We start from the raw sequence: 17,785 nt of genomic DNA, 5'->3' as shown, positions 1-17,785 counted from the left end.
ACACGTATCATGCAAAAGATACTAGTAATACCAAGATTAAAACTGTACAACAAGACAAGGATGTGACTTTTCTATTAATTATCTATCGTATTAGTGTACTCTGTTCAACGTTGGCTTCTATTTTCTTTCTAATACAGTCTTATGTTTTTAATACGTCACATATTCATGCACTAGTTATAGAAGCGTTATTGCCTCAATCGTAATTTATCTTTCGCTTATCAAGGAGAATTAGCAATCTACTAGTCATACAAAAAGAAAGAAAATATATAAAGCAATCGCAATACTAACTTGGTTTCGTCGACCATGTCCACTTCTTGAGGTGCTGTGATCGGCGTATTAGAATGTCCTGCAGTAGGATCATCATTGGCTAGTTCTCCATTCGTCGAGGACACCACCTAAATACATAACAACGTTATCATCCGAAAGAAAGGTTCTGCATACATAGACTACTAAAGGATAATCAATTAGTTGAAACAAAAATCTATATCCTCGATATTGATATCTCAAATATGAAATCTTACGATTCCTACCATAAGTTTGAAATGCACAGAAAAATACTCTACCAAGCTAATAGGAAATACGTGACAAGGATATCTTTATAAACATATACACGTGTATAAATAAACTTCTACGTCGAAGGTCCAAGCCCATAATTTACATCAATCAACAAATATTTCTAAGGCGTCGTTAATTAAACTGTAGAAATATGGTATAGCTGATCAACTTGGTTAACAAATTACTTTATGTTCTCTCGAACTTCGGGAAAACATGGGAGTAAAGAACAAGAGAAAGAGAAGACACGATTATGGAAATGAAGTGAAGACTGGATTAGTGAAGTAGTAACTGAATTAGAAGTGAATCGATCAACGAAACAAACGTTCGCATGCGGCAACAAACCAATTTGCATAAACTTCTAACTGACCATAATCCGGCGTTGCTTTGTCTAGAAATAGAGCGAACGGTTTACTTCGTGGACGCGTCTGCACGTCACCTTCTCGGGCTAAGAAAATGGGGGAACAAAGGCGACAGATAGATAACACGGGCAGGAGGTGCGCTGTCTCTTCCTATTCAAACGTAAACTTACGCTTAAGAGTTCATCGCACGAGATGAATGACATTACAGACACAAGGCGTGATGTTACTTTCTTTTTTTACTGCTACAAAATCAACACACTTTTGTTTCGCTAAGAATATTGTGCAAAAAGACAAAGTTATGTTCAAATAACGTTACTAAAATTAATTATCAACGAAATAGAAATTATAGATCAAACGGATGAAAATCATATAACAGAAAGGAAGAAAAAGAAAGGAAAGGAAAGTAGTTTTTGGATAGGTAAGTGAAATAGATGGGCACAGTGGATTGCACAAAGGATTGGCAAGGGTTCACTCACCTGTACAGAACCGTGCCTATCAGCGGGTGTCAATGTACCACCAGCTCCTGATTGCTTCGCAGTATCTGTCCTGGAGGTTCCCACCCATTTACCGCCCCCGCCTCCCACCCCTGGCTCTGTCACATCCTAAAGGAATAAGCACTAAAGACCACTTTTCAACGGCAATAAAAAAAAAAAAATTAATAAACTTTATGCGATTCGAAGCTGCACCCTCTAATGTGAAGATCATCCATGACATGAGTTTTATCGTTGTCTGTCGTCCGTTTAGCATGGTGTAATTTTCACGATCGTTTGTAATTTATATGTAAGAATACTGTGTGAAATTTATTGATAGAATTTTGTGAATGAGATTAAGTGATCTTTAATTTACTCGATACTCGCCAACTAAATACGTGACTAACTACGTTTAAATTTATCGTCGATGATAGAAACAATACTAGGAGGATTGCCAACAGGGATTTCAGATACGGCATGTTCTAAGTCGCTTCTTCACACATGTATTTAAATGCGAAATATAAAAGTTTGCATGTTTGACGAAAAAATTAATGAAATTCAAATTGCTCTTAGTACTGTTGCTTTAAATCAAGCTGTGTCATTGGAAATCGTCATGACTGCTTCAAAGCAGAAGAAAGAAAGGGAAAAAACGCTGTTTTATCTGATATGATAACCGGCCATTGTATACGTTCACGTAACTACAATTTTATCCCGAATCATCTACGATAAGATAGAACATGCATGAAGAAGTAAGACCAGCGCATTACAAGATTTTGGTGGCTTACATAGTTGCCTTGCATTTCGATGTGAACCTCATCCAACGCGAGGACTACATTTTCCTCAAAATCATCGCATTCCTACACACCGATGATTTCCATGTTTCGCAAAGAAACAAAATCGTATATGTAATACTTTTTTTTTAGAAAGTCCAACTATCTGTCTGATTCGAACGTTTTCGGCAAAAGCCCTGAATCAAATTTTCTACTTTTGTATCTTAGCGTTTATTATCTCAAGAACGTTCCCTTTGTGACAACTCAATTGCAAACAGCTTCCGTGAAATTTGTTTAAAAATATATGTATATATATGTGTATTTTTGTATTTACTTATATATATATACCGACGAGGTGTATACTCATGCTGTTATTTAAGATAGGTAAGCTTCACACAACCATGCTCGTTTCTTGTTTCAAAAGAAAAAAAAGAAAAATAGAATATCGAAATGAAAGCGTATACGTACCTTGTACGGGTGCCGATCACGATTCGGGGATACAATAATCTCTTGTCCAGTCTGCAGGGATCCAACAGGTGTAGACTGAAAACAAAACACAAATATTACATTCAGTGGAGTGTATTGTTTATCAGATGATGTTTACAGATAGATCAATTTCGTATAACATACTTGAAGACAGAAATGAAATAATAATTGACATTGGACATGTAATTGGTAACATTGGACATTATTATTTCGTACACTGCTCTTCGAACTGGAGAAGATAAAACGAACATCCATATTCAAATAAAAATACAACATTACCATGACTAATATTATCTGCAAACGTGAAGCATTCTAAATTAACTAGTAGAAACATGCTATACCATTCATTCACTGTAAGGATGAAAGGAGTATTACCATAGAGAAGATAGTTCCCATACAGATTAGAAATCTAATCTACGTTACAGTACTGGCATTCAATGTTCTACAAAGGAGTAAAAAGTTTTTTAACCTTTTTACCGAATTTTTTATTAATACGAAACTATATTCTACAATTATATGCTCTATAATTATAAAATTATAAAATTAAAAATCGACGGTAAAGACAAATCAATTTCAATCGGATTACTTTCCCCTGTAGATGTAAATATAATTTCCTCGGTTAACAAATTAAAGAAAAATGGCAAGGTAAACGACGCACTTACCATACTATTTAAATATAAATGATATATGTATATAAATATTGCGAAAGAATCTTAGTACAAGCATAAAATAAATAATTGAACATAGGGGAAGGGAAGGAAATATGCATGCTTAAGTGGTGAATGCAACTCTTGCGGACGTAAATGCGAATCTCGGTCAGAACGAGATATCGTGTCTCTAAGGAGGAATAACATTTTCATGCTCAACGAAATAAAAGTCGATAAGCTCCCAGTATCGTTCCATGCGCTTTACGAGCGATTCTCTTCGAGCAGGAATACACGCTTCTTTGACAAACTATCTTGGTACAGCATCGTCCTTTTTTTGCATACATTAATAGAAAGTCGGTGTACTTTTCTCAAATAATTTCGATATTCAAGCTGTCGAACACGCATACGTCTGCGCACAGGTAATAAAAACGTGAACTTCGCGTACAATTTATCACCCACCTTATCAGATTTAGTCTTTCCAATGTGAGAGGGAGGAGCCGTCCTCAGAGCTCTAAGTTGATCGAAGTTGTGTGGCTAGAGATTTATTGGGGGCAGCATGCAAACGTTAAAAATCAGTGAAACATGTTTTTCACCAAAAATAAACACGTAGGGCCGATGTAAAGAAGGAGTTCCTCAGGACGACTTACTTACCCAGAAGAGACGATATCTCGAAGTTTCTACGCGATTATCGCTAAAACTACTATGTACAATATAATGAATACGTTCGACGAGCCGCACGAATGAAATACATGTAATCAAGAGGTATTATTGATAAAAAACTTTTAATTTACGTAATCAAATAAATAAATGTGAACATTATTGTACATTGCGTTAATCGTAAATTGGCGATCGTTCGAATATCTAAACAGAAAGAAAAAAAAGAAGGAAAAGAAAAAAAGAGAACTCCGCTATAGGTTTTGATATCGACTCTTGCGAAACGTGCTTCGTCCCTGGGCATAATCGACCATCATGCAACTCTCCTGTTATTCTGTCTTCCTTTCTTGCATGCATTGCGAAGGGATAAAAGAGAAAGTGACGTATACACGGATCACTTGTTCGTCAATGGATCACGTACCATCGTCTTGCCAGTCCAGTCGAATTCTCCGTCGTCGACAAAACCTCGTTTCTCGTACAGGTCGTGGAAAAGGTTCCTCAGGTACTCGTAGTCGGGCGTCTCGAAGAAATCCAATCTACGCACATACCGCAAGTACGTAGCCATTTCCTCGGGATGTCCATCGCAGAGAACCTCGATCGGCGTGTTCCGCTTCGTATCGCCGATCTTTTGATATCGTTCTTTCAACGTGTCCGCTTTCAGCCCTTGCCAAGGAAGGCTACCGCGCAGGAAGTACATCAGCATGTTTCCTAACGCTTCTAGGTCGTCTCTTCTACTCTGCTCTAATTACAAAAGTACGAAAATTAAAAATTTTGCATCGGCGGTGTTCGTATAAATTTTTGCCTCGGTCTGTGGTTACAGCGAAGGCATTTTCTGACGAGCTGGCGTTCTAAAAGATACGTCAAAACTATTTTATGAGAATACAAGATGATTTATCAAAATGAGAGATACATTATGTATTCTATCATATGTGATTTACATCGTTTTTCATATGTTTCATTCGTCCGAGCGTGTATCCGCTATAACCATAGTATAATACCAAAAGTCTATATTATGACGCACGAGAACCAGAACTCATTTTTTCCTCGAAATATAATCAAGAGATATAAACGACATAACAATTGTCCGCGAGCAAAGCAGAAACGTGGCTGCGAACGTTGCGAAGAAAACATTCTTGGTGGCTTTAATATAGCGTAGCGCGGCGCGTGCTCGCTTACAAACTTTCTCCGGGTCTGTGAAGAACGAGCATGCGGCGAAGTTTGAAAAGTTTGTGCAGATGGGCCGGCGGCCAGGTTGTTGTTGTAGCCGTCGTCTTATGCACGGATATCTAAACCGAGGTAAAAGTTACCTTTTCCAAGATGCGTGTTGATGCTCATATAACGCGCTGTACCCGTCAGACTCTTGTGTTCCCGGTACGGTATGTGTTTGTTCGTCTCCAGGTCTATGTACTCTTTGGCCAGTCCGAAATCGATGATGTGGATAATCTTTTCCCGTTTGGTTGTGCATCGTCCTATCAGGAAGTTTTCCGGCTTGATATCACGGTAGATCAAATGCCGACTATGAACGTACTCTATCCTATGAAGCTGTGGAGAAGCAATATTTCAATTAATACAAACAAACTTATCATCGAGTATACCTATCAAAATTAATTATCGCTTTAAACGGGAAATCTACGTTAGCAACGTCATATCGTAGCAAAATCGTTGACTTAATTTAGACGAGACGATTCTTCGACAATTTAAAATTCGAACTTAAAATTGATACATTAATATCACTTACGATCTGTGTGGCGATTTTGAGAACGGTCTTTAGGGTAAACCTCCTACCGCAGAGGTCGAATAGATCCTCTAGACTCGGTCCGAGAAGTTCCATCACCAGAGCGTTGTACTTCCCACAAGGGCCGAAGTAGTATACTTCTGGTATACCCTCTGTGTACGATTAATCACATTGATCGATCAGAATATTAATTATTTCGATAGAACTTCAACGTTTGGATTACAGATACTCACCATGTGTGCCTAATAATTTGTAAAACCTATATTCTAAATGTAGCTGCGGCGCCTTTGACCTCATTGGTTCCTGAAAAGTTCAAAAGAGACATCGTTTTAAAATAAAAGTTCACTACCAGAGAATCGTATGAAGTTAATGGGTTCTTATTTTTATATATCCACGAATTGAGCGAGATTTCTCTCGGAGGTTGTTAGAATCGACGGAAAGACAAATTGTTAAAAGCAATTAAGCAACTTCCACGTATCTTTCTCTATCGTTAAAATGGAATTACACTAACGGGAGGGCTCTAGACAAAAGTCGTGACTGTCTCAAATTTTAATGAACTCACCAATTTAATCGCTACATGCTCGTTATTGTAGAGGTTCTTCCCTGAAACAAAACCAAAGATAAAAGGTTTACGTATGCATTCTACGATTGTACCAATTACACGGATCATGCACGCGCCATCGATTTCATTAATACCTTTTTAGCGTCGTAAATATATACTGTTACTGTAATATTTCATGGATTTCGCGGACCTATATATGTATATGCATATAAGTATTTAATTATGCTCGTAGCAGCTGTTTTACTCAATAAGAAATATCAATTCGAGTGTATCTCATTCGTGTTTATTAACTTTTTGCTTTATCTGTGTATTAATAAATATGAAACTGATAGACATAAGCTGCGATTAATTAGGAGAAAAAAGAAGCGCGAGAAACAGCATCGTACACGTCGTATTAATTCTGTCACGTTCGTCTCCGCCTCCATTTCGACAGCATCGTAATCGCGCAATAATTCTCCATCGAGGGACGACCTCCTCCGTTGATTGCACCTCGCGTGAGAAATTGGATTGACCAGATTTGTGGGCTAACGTGTGCGGTTGTTGTGGTATCATGGTTACTGGTTATTAATGCACACAAAGCTTTCTCGCTGCTTTTGAATTTATAATAATTCAATTTACACGCAAACAAAACGAAATTCATTAGACTGTATCTACAGTGAATCCGTGTTTTGACCAACCATCGTCCTGACGAGTGAAACATTTTAGTACGAAATGCACCTATATATATATATATAGTACTATATGCACCTATATATATATATATATATATATTTACTATATAGTAAAGATAGGGTTATTTCAGTCTCCCAAGCTTCAACGTTTTAAAATCCAATCGTGGACTTTGCATATAATAGCGAAATCCGATGGATATTACGAGGTACAATTAGTCTTTGATATAATAACGAAAGAATGAGAAAATACCTGAGAGCTAGTAAGAACAAATCTAAGAAACGAGTTATTTGAATCAGCGGAGATGTATTGTGTAAGAACTAATACAATAAGCAACAAATAACTCTCAGAGATAGCGTAATATGTACGTGCGATTGAATTATGATAATCACAATTGACAATACTAACACTGAACGTACTTCTTTTCTTTTGACGAGTTCAAGTTATTTCAGTGTCTATCGCGATTAAAAACTGATGAAATAATTTTGTTTCCAAACGTAGATCGCTTAAAATTTTAGCCAATTACAAAACAAATGACCTATCTAGATTCAATTAAGCCTACCTTACCCTACCCATAGGAATCTATATTTTTTCACTGTCCTGGCATATTCGTTGAAACGACAACTCGTCAGAACACATTGCGATCATAGCCTTACGCGAACAAAATTCTGTCGATGCATCAACGAGAATCGTGACGCGAAAGTGGTTTCCGAAACATTCACCAACGAATAAAATCTCGTCGTCCGTCGAATTCGTATGCGCCAGGACAAAGATACTCCCTCGGTGACCTTATGAACATCAACTTCGTGACGAGAATCTTTGTACGGCGAGGCAAAGTCTCCAACAACTTCGCTTTGCAAACTATCGTTCAGTTATATCGTCGAGGAATAAGGAAACGCAGACGTTCGAGAACGAAAGTACTTTTCCTACTTCTGAATAGCGATTGAGAAGTTGTTTGGTAGTTAAACAAGCGTATATCAAGCCACGGCAGTCGGTAACACGCGTTTCATCAACACACGAGCATTTGACATTGCAAAGAGATTCTTCGGTATACGGGACGACTTCGCAGGGAAACTTAATTTTGCGAGCTCTCCAATTATTCACTGACATTAACCACTAAGGTCGTTTAGTTAAGGACCTATACAGTTCGAAATTCGAACCATTGTACTGATTCGAACGACGCAGAGAGTTTCCAGGCGCCACTCTAATCACAGTCGATACAACTCGCAACGACAATCGATCGTAAGCGAGCCAAGTCGTTGGTTAAGACCTTCGTTTTCTCAAAGATTCCAAGTGTAAATCTACAATATATATTCAGAATATACAGCGAACAAATTTGTACAAGATTTGAAAGCTTAAATAGAAAAGATCTTTGTTCGTGCCAGGTATTTTCTCTACCGACCCACGTTAAGTAGCGTCGATCGTTTGTGCTTGATTCTTAGAATCTACGATTTACAGAGTCTTACGTGAGATCACGATATCTACAAGTCACGAACCTCGACATACTGTTGATCAAAAGTTTTAAAGAAAACCCGCATGTATTTTATACATATAGAATCTGTGAATTTACTTGTTGAACTATTTCAATTTATTCCAATTTATTTATTCCAGAAGGATCCTTCGGAAGTAGTTCTCCCTTACTCTAAGATTGCTCTAGGTGAACTTGAATGCTCAATGGCGAGCCAGATTTGCAAAAATGTATTCTTCTCGTGGCTTTACAACGACCAATTAGTATACGAAATTATATGTTCAGCGATAATACATTGTAATTATTGTAATCGTGTTATTCGTTTAGCTGCTTTCGTCGTGCATGAGATCAAACACTCGATGTATTTTAATATACAAATAAATAAATTTTGTAGAAAGATAACAGTAGGATTATCTATCACCGTGTACAACTTTTTATTCGAAAATCTATCGATGTGAAGGAAATTACTATCGATATCCACAGTTTTAATTTTTCAATTGATGAGAATACTGGCAGAAAATGCAGACAGATAGGAGCAAGTTAAGTATAAGAGTTGGGATTAAACATTTGTTATCGTGTTATTAACAGTCACCTACTCTGACGTAGACCTACATATTATATCTATTTAATTACTCTTATCAAATATTATTCCGTTTTGTAAAATTGTGATCTTTTATCCTACCTCTTATCTTTTAAACTTTCCTTTGTCCACCATTAATTTCAGATACAACTGGAACTTAGATACAAAGTGGACCAAAATTTTTGGCCGATAATGTATGCGATAAGTCGCGTAAGCCTACTCAAGAAACCCACACGGTTCAACTTCACCAAAGGAGGAACTTGGACTGGATCCGCGATTCTTACGATAGCACCATGAGGCTCACGCGAATCCGGCCGATTAAGGAGGACAATTGGAATCTCGATCTGGAATCAGAGTCTCGCGAATCGCGAATGAATTACACGCGAATGTAATTGACGAGTATGTCACGACGTTGAATCAGTACCGGATCTCACGTGCCGACCGAGACGAGCTTAATTCATGCGCGTGAACACGAATAGACGTGTGGTTCTCATCTAGCATCAGCACGTGACGATTCTAACAGAGTGGATACGCGGTAAGGATTCTCGATTACCAGCTACAAATCGTATCGATTGAAAAGAAAATATACTCAGATGATTAATGCTATCGAAGATCTAACGTCACGTAGAATATATTTCCTAACGCGTATCCATCCGGTCGAGCTTCCGTTCTGATTTGTGTCGATCCATTGAGTGAAGACGCTGAAACGTGCATGGTCATACGAAATGCAACGGCTGGAGAGATTTCTCTCGTTGCGAAAACGTGGCTATAATCACAGGCAAAGAAACCGGATGCAAACGGACAGTCACGTATGCTTAATTAAACAATTAATCGAACCGAGACGATATCTGGGGATTTCATACAGTCGATAATCTCTCGTTGAATTATCGGCAATGATTAAGTTTGATAGTTTGATCGAAATGTAAATGATGATCGATGAGTTTCCGCAGCAGATTGTTACGAAATAAACGAGATTGGAACGAGCGTACAGTAACCTTGGTCAAGTCTTGGTCTACGACAAATCACCGACCAAAGTAGAATGAAGAAAGATAAATGTTCATCCAGCTAAAAAAGGCTGCTCTTGTTTCCGCCAAACCTTTTCCTACACAAAGTAGCTACACGCTGATCCAATTTCACTAAGAAGATAGTCGACAATGGAAAATATGTCACCAGGGAACCGCAAGACCCGCGGAAATTATTACAGCTCCGAATACCGTGGAAAAATTGATTTGTCCTCGAAAATAGGCCGACTCCCGCAGAGCCGCCGCGATAAACTCTCCGAAATATTCCGAGCGTCTTTATAAATACAACGATGTCTGAACGAACGTTCTTCTATTCGAAGCTCTCCTCTGCTAATTTTCTCTTTGATTAACCAATTAATTATGGATCATACTTTTACGGTGTAAACACATATATAGCTCGAAAACTCGATGCTGGCAAAGTCAATAAAATTAATTCAATTAAATAAAATCTTAAATATACGAATAGAAAATCTATGCATTAAAAAATGCAATAAAATGATCTTTGAAAAATACACTCATGCTCCAATTATTGAAAACTACGCACATAATTAATTTTAGATTCTTCTTTGGAAAACGAAAAAAAAAAAGTGAAAGCGTGTATAATCGCGAAATGCACGATAGGTTTTCGAAACGAAACACAACTCGCGAGATGGTTCAACACCGAGGAGGTACGACTGCCGTGTTGTGCTCGTCTCAAAACCGAATCGCCGTAACTCGCGATCGCTTTCTCCCGCTTTCGTTCCGAGCTTCCACGATCGATGCCAATTACATAAAGCAGAAATTACGAAACGATCCCGGCCCGTGCAGTTTGTTTTTCGCAAGGTTTAGAGATCGGTCGCGTATAATGCGTGGAACTCGCTTAAAATTCGCACCTACGACCGACCGCACGTTTTACATGCCGACAATTAACGCATCCGTACCTCGTGCTCACTCGCATGCCTACTAATTGCAAATTAATACTCGGATATTATCGACAGCAGCTGTATTTTACAACGCGCCTCTCGTTCTTTCCCTGCTCGTCTATACGTGTGATTCAATTTAACCATTTACTCGCGTGAAAACCTGCCGACCCCGAGGGCGAAACTCGATTAACGATAATAATGAAATGGTTCCAGGGCAAAGAGAGCATATTTTATTTTTCGCTTTTAAACATTTTTTTCATTTTCTTTTTAACGGCAGCGATCTCTCGGACCAGCAGCCTTTTACTTGTCGCACGATCGAACAACGATGAAACACACGGTTACAACGGGTCACCATACTGCCTCTGGTCGACGTTTCGAAATTTTCTCGACGATCGATCAATTACGATGCAAGATTCAATCGCTGCAGGCCACAAAATCGATTCCGTGATGTCCACGATGTCGTGATTATCGAGTTTTCAGGCTTCCGCAACCTTGATGACGGAGTAGTAGTTCATTCCGGGGGAACAGCTTTTTGGCTTGAAAATGATGACGCCATCGAATTGCATCGAAATATTGGTAAGAAAATTGGATGAAAAGGGTGCTTATCAATAAATTTTAATTCGAAGAGTTAACTAGGAATTTAATCTCTCGTTTCGATCGAATTTGAACCGGATGAAATCAGAAAGCTCTTGCGCAATCTTACTAATACAGCCAACCCACCTATAACACATTAAACGAAAGCAAAACAGTACGATGGAAACATTCGTACTATATGAATCACCAATTGACAATGATCGTTCAAGTTTACTATATAGAACCGTATCGCAATTTTTGCACCGTGTATCGAAACCATGCTTTTTGAGTATCGCATTATAAGAGGGTTGAATGTATATATTCAAGCATAAAATTGTTTCTAAAATTCAATTTCTTTTATCACCAAACTTATTAATGCGATAGAAGGGACTCTATTTGTCAGTATTGGTAACATGTAATTTGCAACTTGTGAAATATATATTTTATACTTTACAAGTGATATTTTAAATAAAATAAATTCAATTTTAGAAACAATTTTAAGTAGCCGTCACTTGATTATTCCAAGTGATGTAAAATTGCAGAATTGCAAAGAAATCCCCAACATACAACCTGCAACTTGTCAATTTGCTAATATTACCAGTTAGTAAATTATCGTGCGACAGAGGCCAGGTTGATTTATTCTCATCACTTAACATTATTCACAAAAGAGGATGACTAATTATTCGGGAATAAGTAAACGTTTGCGGTGGAGTATCGATAACGAGTTAGAAACCATTCGGAGAATGGCACGTATATCGCTTTAAACACATTAGGAAATAACGTGAAAGAAATAAATTTTTCTACAAGCTAGTAAAATACATCGCAAATTTGTAGACATTGTGTAACAAATATAACAGGATATAAAATAGAACGAATTTATATTGCAGTTCAATATCTGTACCATCTACTACGGCATTATCTTTGTGATGCCAATCTCAATTTTGTCGATATTTCAATTAATAGCAAGTACCAATAACATTCACTAATAACGATTCGTATAAAGATATCGGCGAGAAAACAATCGAAAGAACAGTGGAAGAGCCGCAACACAAGCAACAGATATGTAGATACGAAACGAAGGATCGGACAATCCGTGTCAACAAACAAGAATGGTGCATAGCCTCGACTCCGTTCATCAAGCAAGTATTTGAAATTAATACGCGCTTACGTAAAGCATCGAGGTCAAGTAATAACGCTGAAAGAGCTATTGTTTCTGGTGTTTCAGCAACGAACCGAGGTTTTTACCCGCAGACACTTTGTTTATCCTAAGTTTGATAGTCGGTAGCAACGACTCTGGAACCCTGTCCTGTGTCTACGTATCGGAAATGCCACTCGTCGATTTGTACGGTATGCACTTGACGCCTTTGACCCAATCCGTATAAACGGAGAACGTGCATACACCGAACCCTCTTTGTGATGTTTACCAGACCGATAATTAGAGCCAGAGTTAAGTGTACACGCTTGATAATTAGACTCCGAGTAAGCCTATTACGCGCTTTGCGTCTTCGATTGTACCAGCGAACCACAATCGACGAATTATTCCGCAGCATTAAGGTGTAGGATATCTCGGCCTGGGAAATTCCCATGACGTGGCAATATCACGAAAACTTGTAATTTCAAGGGTTGGAAGCCTGTTTATTTTTATTTCATATATAATAGCTTAAGAAAGTATTTGGTCACCAATAGAAACTTTTTTTGATTCTTAATATAGAAATAAAATACGATGGCCTTGATATCCGTTAATCGCGTGTGTTGTGAGGAAAAATAAATTACACTCTATTTTTAAGATTCCATTAAAGCTTGCGTTTGAAGATTAGCAAGTATCAACTTATGAACGGAAGTGCACACTTGTATTATCTGGAATCTATGAAAGTCAATTGCAAAAAAAAAAATGAAAAGCAAATGAATTTATTAGATTGTTGAATTACGTTCGCCTTTCCTTTCGTCTACGTAAGGTATTAATTTCATAATAAATATAACATTGCTAAATAAACCGTACTTCTACAATTTAAAGAAGATAGAAGTAAGATATTTTCATTAATCCTTTATAATCAGGTATTGAGAAAGGATTTTATAATGACGAATCTGGTATCAATAAATTTCTATTTCTTTCGAGCAAAACAGTTTTACGAATCTTTTTTTGTACTGGACTCTTTTTATGCCTAAAATATTTCAAAAAAAGACGATATCCGAAGAGATACGGGCGTGAAGAAGAAGCGTGGGGAGCAGTAGGATTAAAATTGTCTGTTAAAATCGACCGCAAAGTGTTCGAGATCCTTCCTTAGATTCAGAAGTAGCAATATTTAAATTAAATTTATTTTGGTGGTGTTCAACCTGTTGCGTTTATCTTGTTTCGCATGATTCTTGTTTGGCAACAAGATTTTTCTCTGGAATAATCTGTTTACCCGAGTGGAGGCAAGGGCGGAAGCGATAATACGACGACGAAATCTCAAGATCCAATTACGGAGAGAGTGGATATCGCGGAAAGGATTCGGCGGAAAATCGAATCCAGTTTGGCCGGTTTGCAACAAGCGATTCTTGACGGAAACGACGACCGACCAATTTGTCCGACTGGGTAATTTTGCATGATCGGCCCACGACCGGATTCCCCACTGACTTTGACGACTCTTCTTTTCTTCGCCTCGACTCTGGGTGATAACAGAAAGTATAAAAGAAGCAGCGAAGCGTCGAATAAATGCTCCAGGCGAGAAAATTTCCTTACGCTCTCGTCTGCTTGAACTGCTCGTGCGAGAAAACTGATCGATCCAGTGCTCCTTGTAAATAACGACACAATCTCGAGACCCGCCTTGCAACGACAATTTTTCTCAAGAATCTCATTCACAATGAAATACTTTTCCTCACGATGCTTCCCCCGAAGATCGTTTCCATCGAGAAAAGGAAAATCAATGATATAAATTATCGTAGCCTGGTATCGTGACTTTCTTGAGAATTACCTCAACTAAATCCTATTTTTATACAATTTATATGTGTGCTAAATATTACAATACAGCATTAAAGTTGTTAACTAGGCAGAATGAGTTGATCCACCATTCGAATTGTCAATCTCTTGGACATAATAATCTTTTTTATTTAGAAATTTCCTATAGGTACTAATTTAATTAAAACATCAAGTTTTATCATTTCCTTTGTACCATGTTTATTCCTTTTCTCGCTTAATTTAAAACATATAGTCTTTTGTTCCATAATTATTGTATAATGTGATTTTATTTAATGTGATAAACTTCATATAACATCGTTGTTCTCCTCGTTTATATTTCACGTTTGTATTACCAACGACAACCTCCCTCCAAACTTAGAAATGAAAAATATAGAATACACAAATAAAATTTGTACGTCTACATAAAACGTTTAACTAAACGAGAACCAAATATTTAAGTAAAGTCAAACATTTAAACGCTCGTAGCTTAATAATATGCATTAAAACGTAACTTTTATTTTCGGTTATATCGATCCGAGAACAGCGGAGTTTAAGGGCACAGAAAAATGCAAATGTTTCAACGTATCTTAAAAATTGCAAAAATTCCAGACAGAACGTTTTGATGAAAGAGAACAGTATAGCTAAATATGTTCCAACTCATGGTCAATTAGAGAAGCATCGTTGTGTTTCTAAACACAGATGCGATTTAGAAGTTTCACGCGAAATCACGGAGATTCAAACAAAACTTGCGCCGCGTACGTTCGTGTTTTCGTCCCTCTTTTCGAGCGAATTTATTTTTTCCTTGCTTTATTCCTGGCTATATTTTCGGAGAAGTTCCTGGGTGCGTTAGTTCGCGGCATTCTCCGCATACCAGACACGTGAGTTGTGACGAAATGTCGGACAAACTGGACCACCGTGAACAACACAGAAGCCGGATAACATACAAAGCCTTGTGTTTGGTTGGTTTGCAAAAGGTTTCCCAGTCGTACGCGGAAAATCTAATAAATCGACCACCGGAGGTAACAAATAGTTTCTTTCCTCGCCTGTTGATTTTTATCTTCGTCATCGTGTAAGTGCCTTAAGGAATCCGCGAAGAAAAAGGTCGAGTTCTATATTATTACGTAAAAATGCGGAGGAAGGAAACACAACGTTTCTCGATTATACTCGTTACGATGGCGATTCAATTAAACGGCCGGTACGTTCTATGACCGCATTTATCGCGGGGATGTTTTTCCCCGACGAGAAAATATACCAAGTACGAAATCAAATAAAAGATTTCACCGTATCGCTGCCAATTCATAAAATGTAATATCTCAAGCATATGTTCCCTTTCGTACGAATCTGTTTGCCGGAAAAATTGAAATCTCTCTCTCCATCGTCGTTTGTATCTATCTTCGGGTTTAACAAGATACGATTACGATCTCTGAATAGAGATGGAACAAAAGATACTTCGATTAGCAGCCAGATCATCTTTACGTTCATCTAACTAACGTGTTGCAAATGTTGAAATCCTTATTCGTCGGTTCGTTCGCGTTAAAGAACGACGAACAGAAATTTTCCTGAAAGCAGTGCGCTTCCATAATAACTGATTTCCTTCCAGGAGTTCTCGAGCGCTCAAAGATTCCACGGAAACTTTGTAAATCTATATACAGTGGAATACTCGATAATTCTATTACGATATTAACATTTCCGCGGAATACTCGAACACGATGCGCTAAGATATCGGTGTTACGGACGAAAGTGAACGCGTCACCGGAAGTTTGAAAGAAGTTCTGGCGTTCGGCCAGGAAGTTCTGAATAAGATATTCCCTACGATCGAAGTCGTTATTCAGCGACCGCTTCGTTGGGTCGAGGAGCGAGAAAAATTGGCGAAATGACGAAAAAAAAGAAGAAAAAAAGATTTCGAAGAGAGACAACGCGCAGAGAGGCACATCGTGACACACATATGGATATTAAAGTTGAAAATGACAGCGCGAAATCGCGTGAACTTTGAAATTTTCAGCGATTCGCGATATGGAACCCGATATGGCATGAAACCTGTGCCATGTTCTATATCGTTTGCAAAATGTTTTTTCGTGCATCAAATCGTTTCTATATGCCTGTGCATGCTATCTAACGGGAATCCGAGTTGAAATGAATCGGCGGTTAACGAAGACGAATGCGTCGGAGCAGAAATCAAAAGACGGATGCACACACGGCAAGAGAATTTTTCTACGCGCGAGAACATCCGGAACGGAGACATTAGATGCGTTAGAGACGTTCGAATCATTAAGGCGAACTTTCATTTCGTCATTTCGTATTCACAATGGAAGGTCATTGGGGGGTCAATGATATGCACGGTGCAAAGAGATAATTTGAAATATTGGGGAAAGGCTGTTGCAAAGCGGTAGGCAAAGATATTCGACGGGTGTAGAACGTATCGTACGGTCGTGTGCGTGTACAAAATGCAGTCATGGTTTAACGTTATATTCTGCTCAAAACGCTGTATCGATCGTAACTCTTCCGCTCGCGTAGATCTCCATCAGCGAGATATCGTACACGGCTCCCTCACGCGATCGCCGTACCGCTCAGAAATCGTGTCTATAATTCCATATAATTTCCTCGTGACGATTACCAATATTTCGTCCTCTTCATCCGACTTTTATCAAGGAAACGTATTGAATCTAGCGGAAATATTATCCACGACAGTCTTTTTTTCTTCCGCTTCCTCTCTTCATCCTCTATTCCGGAGGGGACTTTGACAAAACGCTTTGAACACAGGTTCCATGCTGCAAGAGGTAAAAAAAAGAGAAAAAAAGTGAGGTAGACATCGACGATGCCTCTTTTTCATCTTTCATCGTTATTCGTCTTTTTGCCAGGGAGACATATTTTCCACGGCCATGACAAGACTTTGTAAAACGTGACAAATTTTATATTTATATTTTGCTCCAAGTGCCTCTAGTCGCGCGGACAACGGATCGTTCAACGATCGGAAGAGGTGTTCATTTTCAAGTTCTTAGAACGACGAATGCGATGCAGGTCGGTTGCACAGTGATTGCGCAAAGCCGAAGCTCTAATTCGTCGAAAGTATCATCGGCATGACGACCGCTCGACGCCGTAAGTGCGCATTCCTGCATTCACTCGCGACACTTGACAGTGCCACAAAACCAGATTCACCGAATGACTCGGACGTCTTCCAGAGGCGAAGGTCATTGACTCGGGCCCGCAATTAATCAGTGCTTTCGCATAATTAATGCGGCGCCTCCCCGTGTCGCCTGCAATTTGCGACAAGACAACGATTTCTAATAAAGATGCCACGCCCTTGTCGGATCATCGGTTCCTTCGCGACCTTAACAGAGATTTTATCGCGTCGTTTATACGTCAGCATGTTATTTTTCGCTGGCCGTTTCGTGCAA

General features: G+C 38.5%; 1 protein-coding gene across 16 annotated transcripts in view; it reads right to left on the bottom strand.

The window, feature by feature from the left end:
• Positions 1–17,785, bottom strand: part of LOC122577095 (casein kinase I) — a 63,272-nt gene that overhangs the window by 6,398 nt on the left and 39,089 nt on the right. For 6 of the 16 annotated variants that reach the window (XR_006320063.1, XM_043748212.1, XM_043748177.1 and 3 more), the window contains 9 exons: positions 6,239–6,279; positions 5,910–5,979; positions 5,680–5,828; positions 5,249–5,483; positions 4,363–4,682; positions 3,747–3,821; positions 2,623–2,697; positions 1,391–1,516; positions 289–395 (listed from right to left, as the gene is read on the bottom strand). Coding sequence is in view for 15 of the 16 variants with exons in the window: in XM_043748212.1 (XP_043604147.1) it covers positions 289–395; positions 1,391–1,516; positions 2,623–2,697; positions 3,747–3,821; positions 4,363–4,682; positions 5,249–5,483; positions 5,680–5,828; positions 5,910–5,979; positions 6,239–6,279 (1,198 nt within the window). In the remaining variant the exon portion in view is untranslated. Of the gene's footprint in view, positions 1–288; positions 396–1,390; positions 1,517–2,169; positions 2,242–2,622; positions 2,698–3,746; positions 3,822–4,362; positions 4,683–5,248; positions 5,484–5,679; positions 5,829–5,909; positions 5,980–6,238; positions 6,280–17,785 lie in introns of all 16 variants that reach the window. The other 10 variants (XM_043748255.1, XM_043748265.1, XM_043748202.1 and 7 more) reach the window with 4 other exon arrangements.

Source organism: Bombus pyrosoma, linkage group LG2 (assembly GCF_014825855.1).
Source record: "Bombus pyrosoma isolate SC7728 linkage group LG2, ASM1482585v1, whole genome shotgun sequence".
Classification (NCBI taxonomy): Eukaryota; Metazoa; Arthropoda; class Insecta; order Hymenoptera; family Apidae; genus Bombus; species Bombus pyrosoma.
The sequence above is the reverse complement of the archived record's forward strand: the minus strand, read 5'-3'. Positions and strand labels throughout refer to the sequence as shown.